This window comes from Piliocolobus tephrosceles, chromosome 18 (genome assembly GCF_002776525.5).
Source record: "Piliocolobus tephrosceles isolate RC106 chromosome 18, ASM277652v3, whole genome shotgun sequence".
NCBI classification, from domain to species: domain Eukaryota; kingdom Metazoa; phylum Chordata; class Mammalia; order Primates; family Cercopithecidae; genus Piliocolobus; species Piliocolobus tephrosceles.
In genome coordinates, this window is record NC_045451.1 from 110,292 (window position 1) to 128,560 (window position 18,269).

The following is an 18,269-nucleotide window of genomic DNA, read 5'->3' on the forward strand; positions in this document are numbered from 1 at the left end:
GGCAGTCTGCCTGCCTGGCATGGCTGGTCCCACTCCAGGGTGCAGGTAAACGTCATCTCTCCGCCGGGCTCTCCTGCCGGGGCGCTCCCCAGCCTCAGCTCCCCCTCAGCCCTGTGCCGTGTCCCTCTGCAGTTTCTTTTCTTTTCTTTTTTTTTTTTTTTTTTTGAGATGGAGTCTCACTCTGTCGCCCAGGCTGGAGTGCAGTGTCCGGATCTCAGCTCACTGCAACCTCCGCCTCCCGGATTCACGCCATTCTCCTGTCTCAGCCTCCCGAGTAGCTGGGACTACAGGCTCCTGCCACCTCGCCTGGCTAGTTGTTTTGTATTTTTTTTTAGTAGAGACGGGGTTTCACCATGTTAGCCAGGATGGTCTCGATCTCCTGACCTCGTGATCCGCCCATCTCGGCCTCCCAAAGTGCTGGGATTACAGGCGTGAGCCACCGCGCCCGGCCTGGGGTATTCTTTAAAACAAATTTTATTTCTAAGAAAGTTTGGAATTTTTCACTAATGAAGTCCATATGCAATGGTTCATATTTAAAGAGATGGAGAAATGGACTGTTGTCTGAAATGCAGTCACCTCGTCCCCATGCCAGGGTGAGTGGTCAGCTGCAGTGTGGGCAGCTGCATGCGGGCAGTACTCCTTCCTGCACCTCCCACTGCAGACAGGCGGGTTGTGTGTTTTCTCACCCCAGCCACAGCTCACTGGAAGCAGGCAGGCTGGCTGGAACCAAACGCGCCCTGGGACCTTGGATGCTGGGAAGGGGGTTTGGGTGCAGACCATGGCCGGCCCATCTCGTCAAGAGTTCAGGAAGAACCAGAGTCGCGTGCACTTGCTGGCCCTCCTCCAAGAAGGGTGTCGTGTCGGCCCGTTTCCTCCACTGAGCCGCTTGCGCTTCTGCCCCCTGCCTATGAACGTGTTCATCTTTCAGTTTACACAGCCATTTGACAGTGGCAGACGTTACTTAGCTCATCAACCTCCTGTTACTCAGGATTAGTTTATGAACCCATGGCATTGACCTCACCTGAGTGCCCTCGAGCTGCACCCCAGGCCCAAGGGTTCAGAACCTGCCTTTGCACAGGGTGGTCTAAGCTGCACCATGAGGGGACCCATTCCCTGCTGCTCAAAAATCCCCTCACGTTCATCGTGGGCCGTGTTCCTGTGGTCGTCCTCATCTCCCTACGTGGCTCAGAGCATCAGAGACACTGGGGGAGGAAGTGAGCACAGGCCTGGGCACATCTCATGGCCCCAGCTCCACCCTCTGCAGTGCCTCCTTCCAGGACCCCAAGTCTGTCTGGAAACATGGTGAAGTGTTGCTGCTGCCTTGCCTGTCATGGGGGTTACACACAAGACCTTCCCCATCCAGGCCATTCCAGGCCCCTGAACCCCTGAGTCTGTGTCCCCAGGAGTACCTGCTCCAAACTTGCTGCCCTGAGTGAGCTGCTGCATGAAGAGCCGTGCCCTGTCCTCAGCACTGCCCATGTGTTGTCCTGCACACACATCCACATCAGGAACCACAACAGAGGACCCACAGCGGGGGTGTGGCCCATGGGGCCCAGTGGGTGTCACGTGTCATTGTTAACCTTCACTGTTTTGATTGACCAGTGTCTTGCACTGAGAAGTGGTAGTTATTCCCTACGGTGACACACTGGGCCCCGCACCTTTCGATATGCTGCAACTCCCTTGGAGCACAGGGCCAAGGCCAGAGGGGTCAGCATGGGATGTTAGGGTCTGGCCAGCACGACCAAGATCTAAGCGGGCTCCAGCCTATTGGGTCCTCAAGTGTTTACGGTTGTGGGGCCCCAAAAGAAAGGGGGCTGTAGTGTGGAGAAGGGCCCCTAAAGGGACTTCCGTGAGAACAGTCCCGATGGTGATGGTGGGGGGAGGACCAGACCTTCCTGGTCTGCAGGGAGGGCCAGTGCACTCCCCTCAAGTTCCCTGGGAAGGTGGAAATGTGGAGTGAGTACCCTGCGGGCTGTCTCGTGCTCTGAGGATGGAAGGAGCCAGGACAGGATGAAAGAGGCACACACCTCCCCTGCTCATCTGACGCTCTCTACGGAGGACGTGTACCAGAACATTGAAAATTCCATTCTAAAAAAGCTGCCACAGAGCCGTTGTGTTTCATATGGGGCTACTAGGTCTGACCACTGAGGAGCTGTAATTGATCACTTTCAATGAACTTGTTGGCGCCTTTAGATTCTAAGGGAGGTGGAAACTTTCCACTGAGGTAAGGTGTCCTGATGCCCCCCTGACCGAGGGTCATGCCAGCAGTGTCTGCCATGGCACACGTGCCCCAGACTGAGTTGCCTGCTTGGCAGAATCCACTGGGGCCTTCCAGCACCCAGGTGGGGCTGCCAGGAGAGACGCTCACAGCCCTGCGTCTGCTCTTTGTTCTGCTTGGGGTGCGGTGGAGAGGAGGAACACACCTAATGATTGGGGTGGTGTGCTGTGTCGGTGCCGACCTGACCATGCCACTGACATGCCTGCCTTCCTCTCAGAAGGAAAAATACAAGCGAACAGTCACATTTGTTTACAGGTCCAGATGGTGACAAAGTGGTAGTTTTGTTAGGAAATAAGTGGAAATATTTTCTGTTTATTTGTTTGAGATGGAGTTTTGCTCTTGTTGCCCAGGCTGGAGTGCAATGGCACAATCTCAGCTCACTGCAACCCCCACCTTCCAGATTCAAGCAATTGTCTTGCCTCAGTTTCCCTACTAGCTGGGATTACAGGTGGATGCCATGACACCCAGCTAATTTTTGTATTTTTAGTAGAGACGGGGTTTCACCATGTTGGTCAGGCTGGTTTCGAACTCCCGACCTCAGGTGATCCGCCCACCTTGGCCTCCCAAAGTGCTGGGATTACAGGTGCGAGCCACCACACCCAGTGGAAATGATAAATTATAATGTTTTTGGCAACTTCCTGGAGGTTAACAATTCAATACCACGTTTTTTAAAAACAAAACTTTAGTAAAGTTTTAGACACAAAGACATATCTGTTGCGGGAAGTCAGGGACCCCAAAGGGAGGGACCCGCTGGAGCCATGGCAGAGGAACATAAATTGTGATGATTTCATGGACATTTATCAGTTCCCAAATAATACTTTCATAATTTCTTATGGCTGTCTTTAATTTCTTAATCCTGTTAACTTTGAAAACTGAGGATATATGTCACCTCAGGACCACTGGGATAATTGTGTTAACTGTACAAATTGATTGTAAAAGTCTGTTTGAACAATATGAAATCAGTGCACTTTGAAAAAGAACAGAATAACAGCAATTTTTAGGGAACAGGAAGACAACCATAAGGTCCGACTGCCTACGGGGTCAGGCAAAAACAGCCATATTTTTCTTCTTGCAGAGAGCCTATAAACAGACATGGAAGTAGGAGAGAGAGTGCTAAATTCTTTTTCTAGCAAGGAATATTAATAGTAATACCCTGGGAAAGGAATGCGTTCCTGGGGGGAGGTCTATAAACGGCCGCTCTGGTAACGTCTGTCTTGCGCAGTTGAGATAAGGACTGAGATACGCCCTGGCCTCCTGCAGTACCCTCAGGCTTACTAGGGTGGGGAAAAACTCCGCCCTGGTAAATTTGTGGTTAGACCAGTTCTCTGCTCTCAAACCGTTTTCTGTTGTTTAAGATGTTTATCAAGATAGTATGTGCACCCTGAACAGAGACCCTTATCAATAGTTCTGCTTTTACCCTTTGCCTTGTTTTTGTTGGACCCTTATCAGTGGTTCTGCTGTTTCCCTTTGTCCTGTTCCCTCAGAAGCATGTGATCTTTGTTAGACCCTTATTAGTAGTTCTGCTTTTTGCCTTTTGAAGCATGTGATCTTTGTACCTACTCCCTGTTTTACACCCCCTCCCCTTTTGAAACCCTTAAAAAAAACTTGCTGGTTGAGGCTCAGGTGGGCATCACAGTCCTACCGATATGTGATGTCATCCCCGGTGGCTCAGCTGTAAAATTCCTCTCTTTGTACTCTTTCTCTTTTTTTCTCAGCTGGCCGACACTTATGGAAAATAGAACTTATGTGGAAATATTGGGGGTGGGTTCCCCCGATACGTATCTTCGAAAGGTTTAATGTGAGGTTGGCTAGGATTATATTTTACATTATTGTTAGGTGGGTAAACAAGGCTTCCCCCTGCTCAAGTCCTTGAAGGCCCAGGACCCAACAGTTTCATTCTCTTACTATGGGCATGACATTCAGATGTGACGTGAAGAGCAGTGTGGACCCGGCGGAAACACCCAACCATGAAAGTTAAAAGGTGGAGCCCTTTAGACACATGGAGAGCACATCACAGAGGCAACGCCCCTCAAGGTTTGGAGGGTTTGGAGTGCAGGGATTTGCAGTAGTTGGGACTTGCCGGGAGGAGGGGCTGTTAGGATGGCCCCTGAGTGTTTTGAGGGAGGAGAGTCCCCCTCAGGACTGTGGGGTCCATGGAGAAAAGACCAAAGGCGAGGTCCTCACTCCCTGCTTAGTCTCTAGCACCAGAGCCAGGGGCTGTTGGGCACCCATTCTAGCCTTGAGGAGGTGAGGCTCCAGGCTGTGTGTGTGGGATGCCGCAGGTGGGGCCGTTATTGTCCACACGTGTCCCATCCTTTTAGGCTGCCTCTTTCTGATCTTCGTACAGACAGAGCAGACACTTGTTGGGGCTTTTTGGTCTATGACTGTTGGTGCATCCAGGTTGCTGATGCCTTCAGCTCCAAGTCTCAGATGACAAGGCTAAAAGAAAACCCAAGGAGCTGCTGCCATGTTGCTTCTCGGGTCCTGAGGCCCCAGCTAGTGTGACTTCTCTTCTGCATCATGTTATGTTTGTTTTGTATGTAACATCCAGGGTTTTTGTTGAACTTAGCAGGAGGGATGGGAAGGACTACATGACTTCTGGGAAGCAGAGGTCCACACACTTGCTTTTATTGGTGCAGGGAACCCTGGTCTACCTGTGATTTATAAGCCCCTTACGAGAAGGGGGCTGGCCCGTTGTGCCCTTCTCTGTATCCCACAGTTCTGGGCTTGAGCCTTAATCTGGTCCACCGTGCACTGCGGCCAGAGCACTTGCTGCCCTGTGGGGATGGCTGAGATGCTGCCGCCTGGCCCTTGTGACGCAGACAGGTTTGTGGTTTTGGTGGAAGGGAATGCACCATGCGGAACAGGGGTGGGGCTCCCGGGATGGGTGGCCGTGAACTGGGACTTGAAGACAAGTGGCTCCCGGAGGGAGGTGAAATTGAATCTGAAACTGATTCAGTGGTGGAGAGAAAGAGGATGCTTGGAACAGTAGGTGTCACCTCTCCCAGGCCAGGCCTCACTGTACTCTGCCCGTGTGTGGGACAGCCAGCCAGGCTGTTTCACACATGGACACGCACCCTTTCCTACTCCCCTACCCTCAGCATCACAGGCCTCACCTGCCCTGCATAAAACCTCAGTCTCTTCTGGGCCCTGCTGCTCACGGCCCTGAGCACAGGGCCTGTCCCCGGGGAGGAGCATGTGGATGGCCACATGCACAACAGCGTTCTTGCAGGCATGAGTTTTCCAGAAGGGCTGCCCTCTTGAAAGTGCATAGATTTGTCATCCAAGGAGACCCCTTGGGAAGAGCCCATATCATGGAAAACAGGCAGAGCACTGTGCCTCAGATGCGGCCACACCTCCATCTGCAGCCCCGTGGATCCACATTCCCTCCTGCTTAGAATGAGCACACCACGAGGCAGAGGCCTCTGTTCAGGTTTAGCTTTTAGTCCAGGGAGAGCCCACTCTGTCCCAGGCCCTTGGTTAATCCAAACCTGCGGCAGCAGCCAGACCAGACGAACTCTCAAGGCACAGTCTCTCCTCATCACGGGAGAGCTCTGCGCCCCTCGCCCTCTGGCGTCTTCTCTTCATCTCTGTGTTGTTGATCCGCGCCCCCCTGGGCAGCGTAACTGCCGCCTCCCCAGATGCCCTGCACTGTTCCCATCGTATCCTGTGCACATCCAGTCTCACGGTGCTCTCCGTGTGGCTGTGTGGAAAATTCAGTCTGTATCTCTTTCTCCCACTTGCTTCATGGCTACTTCAGGGCAGGGACTTGATCCACTCATCTGTATCCCTGAAGTCACCCAGTAAGCATTTGCAGAGTCTGTGAGGTGCAGAGAGGCCGGGTGCTGGCCAGGAACTGAGATCCTGTTTCTATAAAACAAGCACAGACAGCCATATCCATGTGTACGTGAGTGTGCAGGAAAGGTGGTCACAGCTGGAAAGGAATATTACAAGTGTAATTTTATTTTTTTATTTTTGTGGGTACATATTAGGCATATATATTTGTGGGTTACACGAGATTTTGATACCAGCATACAATGCCTAACAGTCACATCAGGGTAAACAGGGTTTACAGGTGTAGTTTTTAAAAGTCATCTTATTTCGAAAACCCCTTCAGACCTTACTGTGTCAGTGGGTAATAAACGATGCTGATAAGGGATGACGGATGGCTTCCGTCACTGAGCAGCTCTGTGGACTGCTGGCCGGGATGCAGCTCCCAGGAAGACAGTCCTCATGCTGAGGCATCCCAGCTCCAGGGTGCACTAACCCTGCTGCCTGCAGCATGTTCCAGAGCCTGTGCTAGGGCCTTCTCGTTGTCTAGGCAGCCGTGGGCTCTGCTGGGTTGAGAGATGTGATGCCTGAGCATTGGCCTCCCCTCCAAGCTGCCTGAATGTTGCCTCCATGGTGGAAGTAATTGGTCTTCGAGTCCTTTCCAGAACTGTCAACCAGCATTCCCCATCTCCAAAGCAAGTCATAATGGGCCCTGCCTGCTCACTGAAATGCAGAAGCCAGACTGACGCCTGGAGTCTGGAGGTCTCTGCTCTGAGGAGCGCCTGTTTATGGCATTGCTTCTGCCTGGGCTCCCAGTCCTCCTGGCTTTCACTGGCAAAGCAAAGATGTGAGCCTCCCCAGCCCAAAGAGCAGGCTGCTGTGGATGCCGCCAACTCCACAGGACCAAGCCTCGCAGAGCAAGCCCTTCCCTCTGCTCCCCAAGACACCTGTTTTACAGACCCTTGTGTGTCAAAAACAAAAGAGGCTTCATATGAAAATTAAATAAAACAAGATTTTTTTTCTGACTCAAGGAAAATGCCTTATTCAGAGTTTCCAAATGCCACCAGTGTCTTCACTTAAAAGTTTTACTTTACACTAAGCTCCTTACAACGTTTCTGCTTGATTCATTCAGTGGACTTTTATTTTGCAGTAGCCCGACTTTAGGGTAAAGTTTCCACACTGCCACAAATGTGTCATGCCACAGGCTGGCAGGGGTGGCCAGGCGGGTCCCACAGCGTCCCTGAGGAAGGGAGCCGTGCAGCCTTGAGGCTTCACCTACCTACAAATACCACTGACAGTGTGTGGGACCTCACAGAAGGGAAGCAGCCATCCTCTGCTCCCACTCCTTCGTCCACTCATCTCCCCTCATCAGCTGCTAACCAAAAATGCAGGGAAATGCTCACACGCCCGACTGAGCGACACCTTCAGGGGCCTTGAATGCTGACTAGCAGACACTGTGGTGGGGCTTGCACATAGATAGAAAGAAAAGAAGAAAGCAGGAAAGGTCTTAGTTGTAATTAACCTTAGAAAAAAAGAAACGAGCCTCCATCTCACAGTTGAGAGAAGGAAATACGGGAGAATGGGCAAAGCTTAAGAAGTCCCCAGTCCAGCCTGCTGCCTCCCAGAAGGCTGAGGCACTGGCCAGTCCGCCAGGCCCCAAACCCTCCACGGCCACTGATTCTCTGCTGCAGGTGCCTGCTAGCACCTTTTAGTCTGCAAGTCCTTTGGTTTGGTGCCTGTGAGCAGTAAGGAGAGCGCTAGAGTTCATTTTAGGGGACGGCACTTGAGCTTGCCTGATTTCCGCCCAGCCTGCAGGTCTGGGACGCTCCTGTGCACCCTGGGTGCCTCGGCGTCGCGCAGATGGAACAGCAGTGCCGGGTGACGGCCGAGGGCTCAGGCGGGGCTCAGTTTGTTCCCCTCTAACTGTCCCCTCTCCCGCAGAGGAGGCCGAGCGCGGCAGCCTCGGCGCGGGCTCGCTGTGCAGGCGGAGGCGGGCGCTGGGCGCGCTGCGTGACGAAGGACCCCGGCGGCGCGCACACCTGGACATCGGCCTCCCGCGAGACTTCCGCCCCGTGTCCTCCATCATCGACGTGGACCTGGTCCCCGAGACGCACCGGCGAGTGCGGCTGCACCGGCACGGCTGCGAGAAGCCGCTGGGCTTCTACATCCGCGATGGCACCAGCGTGCGCGTGACCCCGCACGGGCTGGAGAAGGTGCCCGGCATCTTCATCTCGCGCATGGTCCCCGGGGGCCTGGCGGAGAGCACCGGGCTGCTGGCTGTGAATGACGAGGTCCTGGAAGTGAACGGCATTGAGGTGGCCGGGAAGACGCTGGACCAGGTCACGGACATGATGATCGCCAACAGCCACAACCTCATCGTCACCGTCAAGCCCGCCAACCAGCGCAACAACGTGGTGCGTGGCGGCCGCGCGCTGGGCGGCTCGGGACCGCCCTCGGACGGCACCGCGGGCCTCGTGGGTCCCCCCGCCCCGCGCGTCCTGCAGAACTTCCACCCCGACGAGGCGGAGAGCGACGAGGACAACGACGTGGTCATCGAGGGCACGCTGGAGCCTGCACGCGCCCCCCAGGCCCCGGGCGCCCCCGCAGGCAGCCTCTCGCGGGTCAATGGCGCGGGCCTGGCGCAGCGGCTGCAGCGGGACCTGGCCCTGGACGGCGGCCTCCAGCGGCTGCTCAGCTCCCTGCGGGCGGACCCACGTCACAGCCTGGCCCTGCCACCAGGCGGCGTGGAGGAGCACGGGCCCGCGGTCACGCTCTAGACTCCAGAGACGCCCCCACATCCCAGCTCCAGTTCCCGGGTAAGGGCAGGGACAGGACCTGCAGACTGCATCCCCTCCTTTTTTGTTGCTTTTGTGACCACAAAAACAACTCAGCTCTTTGTTTCAACTTCTGGATATAGAAACACAAATATTGCCTATTTTTATAGAATTTCGCCACGGAACTTACAAGGAATGCCTGAAGACAACACTCTACAGCAGGCCTGAGTGCAGCTCTTAGCGCCTTTGCCAAGTGATAGAAAAGATCTGACCAAGTGCAAACAAATGCTTTAAAAATTTTTGACAAATACTTTGTTTTTAAAATGAAGCTTTAAAATTACTTTTTAAAAATAGTCAAATTCATGTTTTTAACTTGGCCCATGCAAAATATGTCTCAGCATTCTTGCTGTGCTTTCTGCTGACTTGCAGGGGAGGCCGACGGTGCTGATGTATGTGACAGGCTGGTTTTTAAGAACGAATGCAGCCGGGCCGGGTGGCTCAGGCCTGTAATCCCAGCACTTTGGGAGGCCGAGGCGGGCGGATCACGACGTCAGGAGGTCGAGACCAGCATGGCTAACATGGTGAAACCCCGTCTCTACTAAAAATACAAAAAAATTAGCCGGGCGTGTTGGCGGGCGCCTGTAGTCCCAGCTACTCGGGAGGCTGAGGCAGGGGAGGCTGAGGCAGGAGAATCGCCTGAACCCGGGAGGCGGAGCTTGCAGTGAGCCGAGATTGCACCACGGCACTCTAGCCTGGGTGACAGAGCAAGACTCCGTCTTGGGGGAAAAAAAAACGAAGAAGAAATACACCCAAACCTGTCACAGGTACAACCATGGAGATGAATTCCAGATTTTCACACTGTTCATAGTCATAATTCGGCTGGGACAGGAGCGCTCCCACCAGCACATTTCTGGCATCCGCAGCTGTGGAATTGTTCCGGGGCTGTTTTTTGTTTTGAGACAGAGTCTTGCTCTGTCATCCAGGCTGGAGTGATCGCAGCTCACTGCAACCTCCGCCTCCCGGGTTCAAGCGATTCTGCCCCAGCCTCCCAAGGAGCTGGGACTACAGGCACGTGCCACCATACCCGGCTAATTTTTGTATTTTTAGTAGATGGGGTTTCACCACGTTGGTTAGGCTGGTCTTGAACTCCTGTCCTCAGGTGATCCGTCCCTCAGCCTCCCAAAATGCTAGGATTACAGGCGTGAGCCACTGCACCGGACCAGGGACTATTTTGGTGACCCGCAGAGATGGCCCATTCAGCCTCGAGGGGGAATCCAGGGTGGGAAGCGGCAGCTCTGCTGGACTGGGCTCAGCAGTCCCATTTGGGATCTAAGCCCTTTTCCCGTGGGTTGACAGACTCTGAGGGCAATTTCTGAAATGTTTTCAGCAGAAATGAAGGATAAGCATCGCACACGTCCAGCAAGGGCTTTGAGAAAGCAGTCATTTGCATGTGAGTTCTCATCTTTGTTTTTTGAAACAGACGTTTCTTTTTGTAAGTCACAATACATGCTAATCTTCATTTCTACAATGGTCACTGGCAGTTCTCATTTTCAACTATGAGAAGTCATGTGGAACTTAGTGGTTTTTAACAAATACTAAATTCATCCTCACTTTATGTTGAGCTTCCAGCAACATTTATGTATTTAGTAATTTTAAAAATTCCTATTTGATACAATTAAATTTTATATAATGTGTTTTGCTTGAATACAATGTTGGGAATACAATGTTACATTTATACTTTGAGAACTTTGACCAAATCTTTCATACAGATACAGGTAAAAAAATATTTTTCTAGGTTGTCGCAGCCGCGCACCTCCTGCTGCTTCTCCTTGTGGTCCAGCACCACCTGCTGGTCAGTGGCGGAACTGTCCTGACTTCGTGAACATGGGACTGCTAAGAGGGAAAACTGCATCTCAGCATTTTCATTTTTTCTGAATATTAAGTGAAAAGTAAGTTCTACTTGTACGAAATAGCTTTTGCTGAGGAGTTGTGAATTCCTGCGCCTGTGTTTGATGTTATTTGTATGCAGTGGATTGCTGGCCCTTTGTTCCTAAGCACAGAGAAGACCAAAGATGCTTCCGGGTGACCTCTCCTGTGAGGATCCGCATCTTCCCAGACTCGCTGTCTGATGAAGGGCATGTAGGTTCGGTGCCCCAGCAGTCAGAAGCGGTTTCTGTGGAACCAAAACTAATACTGTTACTCTCACAAAGGAAATGTTCTTTTACTAAGTTATTGCTGATTCTTGAATGTCTGTTATATAACTGGGTCTGCTATCAAGAAGGAAGGTTATATTTCTGATCACATTTTAAGTTGTTAAGCAAATGTGTTTTTTTAAGAAATGAGACTTTTATTGAGATTTGTGTGCTATTCATACTTTTAGGAATTACTGCTTGGGACAGCTGCTTCAGTATATTTTTCTACACAGGTCTGTACTTCTGCCACTTTTTCCTTTTAAAAAAACAAAACTATGTCATTATGTATTAAAGTTTTCTTGGTTTTATATATCAGATAATAAAAACTTTTTTGACTTTTGAGTAAACAAAACGTATGAATATTTCTGCTGTGTACTAAGTGGAAGAGAATACCAGAGATAAAGTAATCCCTCAAAAAGAGAATGACAGATTTATCATGTGCCTATCACGGGCCATCTCTTTTCACTGAATCTGCACACATTCTCTGAGGAAAGCAGGTAAGAAAATGGACCTAAGCTCAGATAGACAGATGACAGTCCAGAACCCTCTCTCAAAGTCTTTTTGAAAAAGCTTTTCTGAATAATTTATGCAGCATGCAGCCCTTCCCAAGTATGCCCTGGTTGGCACAGTTTTCATTCACACTATCGTTTTGGCAGCCATCAAGATTCAGATTACAATTACAAATTCAATTACTCAGCAAATTACAGATGTGATCACACTGAGCACCAGCACCCCGCTAGAAGCTTCACAAGTACTCGCCGCCTGCTGAGTCCACACAGCAACTCGGGACTGTGGGCAGCTGGACAGTGGACCCCCCCAGTCTGATGAGGCAGGGTCAAGTGCCAGCACTGGGTACACTCTCTAAAACTAATGTCCGGTTTCAGAGACACATGGCGCAGGATGAGATACGAGGCTTAAGTGTGAGCAGGGGCCACATGTATACCTGGCTGCCAGCCAGGTGTGGCCTCAGGCTTGGGTTTCCCTGACCTGTTAATCCAGATCATAAACCCCAGAGCATGCAGTGATATTGCGAGTTTATTCACAATTCTGTGAGGATATTTAATATTTGATGGTTTCACATACAATGATCGCGAGTGGGAGTTTTGTGGCAAGGCACAAAGGTATCTAGAAAATGCCATGATTGTTATGAAATCCATTTTAGCGAAAATCTAAATTTTCCAACAGAAGGACATGGAAGTTACCTGCACCTCTGTGGAATGTTTTTAAAGGATGCAAGTATGAACCAAGTGTGATAGGGTCAACTTTTGATCCTTGCATTTTAAGAGCTGGCACCAGTATGAAGTTTTTTATGGCAGCACTAAAACTCACATGGTCTGAATAGTTTATTAAAATGGTGGAAGGCCGCACTAATGACCACCCAAATGCACTAAGATACTTACTGTGTACCATCCCTACTGCAAGGACGAACCTACTTAGCTGATGTCCAGCTTGCCCTTTTCTGGAAAGGTAAGCTGCTCAGCGTGAGCTCAAGGACCTCCTGTTTCAAACAGACTGGAGGGTGAACCCTCGACCCCTCGAACAGCTTGTTTAAAGAGTGCCTGCTGGCCAGGCAGAGTGGCGCGTGCCTGTATTCCCAGCACTTTGGGAGGCCAAGGCGGGCAGATTGCCTGAAGTCAGGAGTTCAAGATCAGCCCGGCCAAGATGGCGAAACACCAGCTCTATTAAAAATACAAAAAACTAGCTGGGTGCGGTGGTGTGCACCTGTACTCCCAGCTACTCTGAAGACTGGGACTGGAGAATCACTTGAACCTGGAAGGCAGAGGTTGCAGTTAGCCAAGATGACACCACTGCACTCCAGCTTAGGCAGCAGAGCGCGCTCCATCTTCAAAACAACAAAACAAACAAGAGTGCCTGGATTACCCCACAGGCTCTGACTTAAGGAACTTGGGTGGGGTTTGAGAATTTTCATTTTTTTTTTTTTTTTTTTTTGAGACGGAGTCTCGCTCTGTGGCCCAGGCTGGAGCGCAATGGCGCAATCTTGGCTCACTGCAACCTCCACCTCCCAGGTTCACGCCATTCTCCTGGCTCAGCCTCCCAAGTAGCTGGGACTACAGGCGCCGCCACCACGCCTGGCTAACTTTTTTGTATTTTAGTAGAGACTGGGTTCCACCGTGTTAGCCAGGATGGTCTCGATCTCCTGACCTTGTGATCTGCCCGCCTCGGCCTCCCAAAGTGCTGGGATTACAGGCGTGAGCCACTGTGCCCGACCGAGAATTTTCATTTCTACCAAGTTCCCAGGAGATGCTGATGCTGCTGGTGCAGGAATCACATTTGAGAACCATTGGCTAATCCCCAAAGCTTATAGGACTTGCCTATAAACTTGGACTTGATGACCAAGACCCTATCCAACAAGCACACAGGATTTCCCTCTAGGGTGTTATGTGCTGGTATCAATATTGTAATTTCACATCAGGTAACCTGTAAAAGTATTTCCTAAGTGCACAAATGCTATTTTTTGAATGATCTCCCACCACCACCATTCTGGTACCACATCTATACACCTAGTCTTCTTAACGTTCTCCTTTCTGCTTGAACATCTCCTATTTATTCCTGAAGACACTCCAAATCAATATACAAATTATTTTTTCCCTCTTACTTTCCCTCAATTATCTTGTGTTTTATTCGCCTTTATCCTCATGGGGGGAAAAAAACAACTTGAGGGTATTGAGAATGTTTTCAATACTGAGCCATATTCCCAAGGAGAGACATAAACTCTAACAGTAATAAGAAGCAAACAACATGATTCATCATTGGTCTTGCAACCCAGAAAATGAGTTCCGTTTTCCAAATTTGCTTTCACAGTGAGCTTTGAAGACAAACACATTATTTCTTGACTTGAGTCCCCTTGCTCTCAAGAGAAAGTGCCAGGCAAGCGCCCTTTTACAAGAATTGTACTTCCAGTAGACTGTCATGTGAGCTATTAAGCAACATGGCCGTGATGACAGAAAAGTCTGTCTTACCTCTTCAGAGGCAAATTACACACCCTATGTGAAACCCACCTGAGGCCACACTGCAGAGACCCAAATGTACAGATGAGAGGATCAGAGTGTGGAACCTCCTTTCTCATAAGACTGCAGCATAAGAAGGGCACAGTGCCAAACATACCTCATACGCAGAATGCCAAACGTATGACAGGATCACAATCCAAAATCGACTTCCACAAAGCCAGACCACAGGGAGCACTACACACGAATGAGGATAATATCCAAAATCAACTTCCAATTAATTAGACTCCAAAGACCAGCACACACCGATGAGAGAATCAGAGATGGAAAACCACCTCCAGAACTGGGCCACAGAGACTACCAGTCATAAAAAGAGAACTGCACAGAACCAGACTGCAGAGGGCACCACATACGTGGATGACAGGATCTGGGCCCCAAATCTACGTTCAGTAACTGGGCTGCAGATCCAGAACCAGGCCGCAGAGGGCACCACACAAACTAGTAAGAGTACCTGAGTCCCAGGTCTACTTCCGCATAATGGGTGGTAACAGGCAACAGGGAAAAACACCGAAACCCCGACTTCATGTCCTCCACTTGCCACGACCGTTTTGCATTTGTTTCCCATGCCAGCATAAGCTCTTTATTCAGAGGCTGTCGTGTTCTCTCTGATGTTCAGTTACTAATGATCCTACTTAGTGTGGATGAGTAAACCAATGTTTCCTTGGAGCTCATGCTTCAGAAACAGGCAACAAACAAAAGGTAACATATAATTCATTTATCAATAAATGACAAGCAAAACAGAGCCAGAAAGAGGATACTGTGAATTTTTATCATTTACCATTACTTTTCAGATGAGAAAATGAAGGCACACTAATATTTCTAATATCATACAAATACTTTTCAGAACCATAATTCGCACCTGTATGTTCTGGCTTCAGTGTTTTTCTCACCCCATCTATCAGTTTTTAGAAATGCAGGCTGGGTGTGGTGGTTCACGCCTGTAATCCTATCACTTTGGGAGGCCAAGGTGGCTCTCCTGGGCTCAGGGGTTCAAGACCAGCCTGGGCAACACAGACCTCGTCTCTACAAAAAAAAAAAAAAAAAAAAAATTTGTAATTAGCCAAGTACATTCTCTTCGCCTAAAATAAAAAAAGTAGTCCCAGCTACTCAGGTGGCTGAGGTGGGAAGATCACTTGATCCTAGGAGGTCAAGGCTGCAGTGAGCTATGACTGCACCACTGCACTCCAGCCTGGGCAAGAGTGAGAATCTGTCTCAAAAAAAATAAATAAATAAAAATGCAATGTTTATCCACACAGTCTGGGTAAGGAAAGACACCATCCACCACCTTTGATTTATTCTGGGATGCACCTTCACTGTCTATTCTAGCCAACAATAGGCAGACTCTGTCATCCAGTGTAAGTGACTTCACTCCTCGGTCAAAAACTGGAATTAGGGCGGGTGCGGAGGCTCACATCTGTGATCCCAGCACTTTGGGAGGCCGAGGCAGATGGATCACCTGAGGTTGGAAGTTCGAGACCAGCCTGACCAACATGGAGAAACCCTGTCTCTACTAAAAATACAAAACTAGCCAGGCGTGGTGGCGCATGCCTGTAATTCCAGCACTTTGGGAGGCCAAGGTGGGCATCACAAGATCTGGAGATTGAGACCATCCTGGCTAACACAGTGAAACCCCATCTCTACTACAAATACAAAAAATTAGCCGGGCGTGGTGGCGTGTGCCTGAAGTCCCAGCTACTTGGGAGGATGAGGCAGGAGAATGGCGTGAACCCGGGAGGCGGAGCTTGCAGTGAGCCAAGGTCACGCCACTGCACTCCAGCCTGGGCGACAGAGCGAGACTCTGTCTCAAAAAAACAAACACACAAACAAAAATTTGGAATTAAAAGTCTTATATGTAAAGGATCACTCAAGTTGCTATTGAAAATATTGAAGGGAATATTCCCTGCTAAGCGCCACTGACCCATAGAAAGACAATCAGTGAGAAATGGGCAATCCTTTCTCTCATCCTGTGTCTTCACTTTCTTGGAATCTTGATTTTTGTATTTGAAAGTATTTTGGACAAATAATGTCTTAGATGAATGCTACTACAATAGTAATCTAAGCAGAAATCTTATAGTCATCCTTACGAGTAACCATTTTTTTATTTATATAAATCTGTGAGGTACAAGTATAGTTTTGGATACCCTATTCAGCATGCACACACTAACGACAGCTGATGATCTTAAAAAAAAAAGGTCCGTGCATAATTGGATATATGCATACAACGTGTGCCAGTCAAGTCAGGGCTTTTAGAGTATCGTCACCCAAATAACATACATTGTACCCCTTAAGTTCTCATCACCCACCTACCTCCTGCCCTCTCACCCTTCCAAGTCTCCAATGTCTGTCATTCCACTCTACATCCATGTGCACACATTTTTTAGCTACCACTTGTGAGTAAGAACACATGATATTTGTCTTTTGGGGTCTGACATGTTTAAGATACTGGCCTCTAATCTATCCATGTTGTCACTAAAGACATTATTTTATTCTTTGTTATGACTGGATAGTATTCCACTGTGTGTGTGTGTGTATATATATATATATATACCACATTTTCTTTATCCAGTCATCCACTGATGGACACTCAGGCTAGTTTCTATATCCTTGCTATTGTGAATAGTACTGTGATAAACATATGAGTGCATGTATCTTTTTGATATGTTGATTTCTTTTCCTTTAGGTAGATACACAGTAGGAAGATTGCTGGACCAAATGGTAGTTCTATCTTTAATTCTTTGAGAAATCTCCAGTTTTCCATAAAGGTTGTACCAATTTACATTCCCACAGCGTATAAGAGTTTCCTTTTCTCTGCATCCTCGCCAACATCTGTTTTTGGACTTTTTAAATAACAGCCATTCTGATTAGGGTAGGATGAGATATGTTGTTGTGGTTTTAATTTGCCTTTCTCTGATGATTAGTGATGTTGAGCATTTTTACATATACCTGTTGGCCATATGTATGTCTTCTTTTGAAAAATGTCTATTCATGTCCTTTGCCCACTTTTTCATAAGATTATCATGAAAATTATGCATGGACTTTTTTTTTTTTTAGCTCATCAGCTATTATTAGTATTAGTGTATTTTATGTGTGGCCCAAGACAATTCTTCCTCTGTGGTCCACAGAAGCCAAAACAGTTGAACACGGTAGCGTGAGTGTTTCACACACCTAGAAACGTGCATCACCGGCACCCTTTTGTCCGACAATTTCTGGACAATTCATACAAATGATGTGACTTACAATGAACCCCCGATTTTCTTCCAGGGTTCTGTAGCCTCCTGTGTGTCTATGGGATCAATCCCCCAAACCACACACAGGACTCAGGCTCAGGCAAGCATCCTGATAGACAACACCTCACACGTCATCGCAGCTCACTGCGGAGGAGTCAGGAGCATCCCGCATGACTGACCTAGGAGAGGAAGTCACAACTCACACAGGCTTCCTGCAGCCTTTGCCTTGTGTCTTTTCCTCTTGGGGGACACTGTAGCCATGAGTAGATGACTTCTGAGGCCTGTGAGTTCTTTCTGAAACTCACTACACCTGAGGGTGGTCTTGGGGATGATCTTTCTCTCTCTTTCTCACATACACACACACATGTGCACACACACATTTACATCTCTATTGATTCTTCCTTTCCTTATTTGTAAGAAACCTGCTGCCATTATCCTTAATATACTTACGTGCTGATCAGTCCCCTGAATGTAACCACCAACCTCCCATCACCACCACCACCCTCTTCCCCACACAGGTGCCCTCCCCCATGTCCAGGCCCGATGCCCCTTCACAGCTACCTCCCAACCTCCCAGCCCCACTCGCACTGACAGGGGCCATTCTCACCTTCCCCAGGGGAACCTTCCTCACCACCCTGCTTGGCTCCACAGCCGACTGCAAGCACCACCTGTCAGCCCTTCCCCTGCCAGTTGGAGCCCTCTTCACTCTGCCTCAATTTAGGGCTGAGAGGGAAGGCAGAGGATGAGAGGAGAAAGAGGAAGGCTCCTGAAGCTTCTGCACCTGTACTGCTGCACTGTCTTACCACATTTATTTACCAGAATTATTTCAAGAACCTTTCAACTTACCAGACTCTGATCCCAGATCCTGAACTTAACCCTAAAGTCCAATTCTGTGCCCCTAAACTCTTCAATGCTCCTCAAACAGCTGTGCCTCTCATACGTCTACATCTCAAAGGTATCTTGTGCTGTTGCTCGACCTGAAAGGGACGGCTCTGCACTTC

At 49.3% G+C, this 18,269-nt stretch overlaps 1 protein-coding gene across 1 annotated transcript; it reads left to right on the forward strand.

Moving 5' to 3' along the window:
• The first annotated feature begins 778 nt into the window (after nt 1-778).
• PARD6G (par-6 family cell polarity regulator gamma) lies at nt 779-9,441 on the forward strand. Its single transcript, XM_023224812.1, is given in 5 exon segments — nt 779-956; nt 1,079-1,214; nt 1,404-1,536; nt 7,858-8,748; nt 8,750-9,441. Coding segments are annotated over 5 exon segments (1,458 nt in total). The 3' UTR covers nt 8,870-9,441.
• Nucleotides 9,442-18,269: the final 8,828 nt, after the last annotated feature.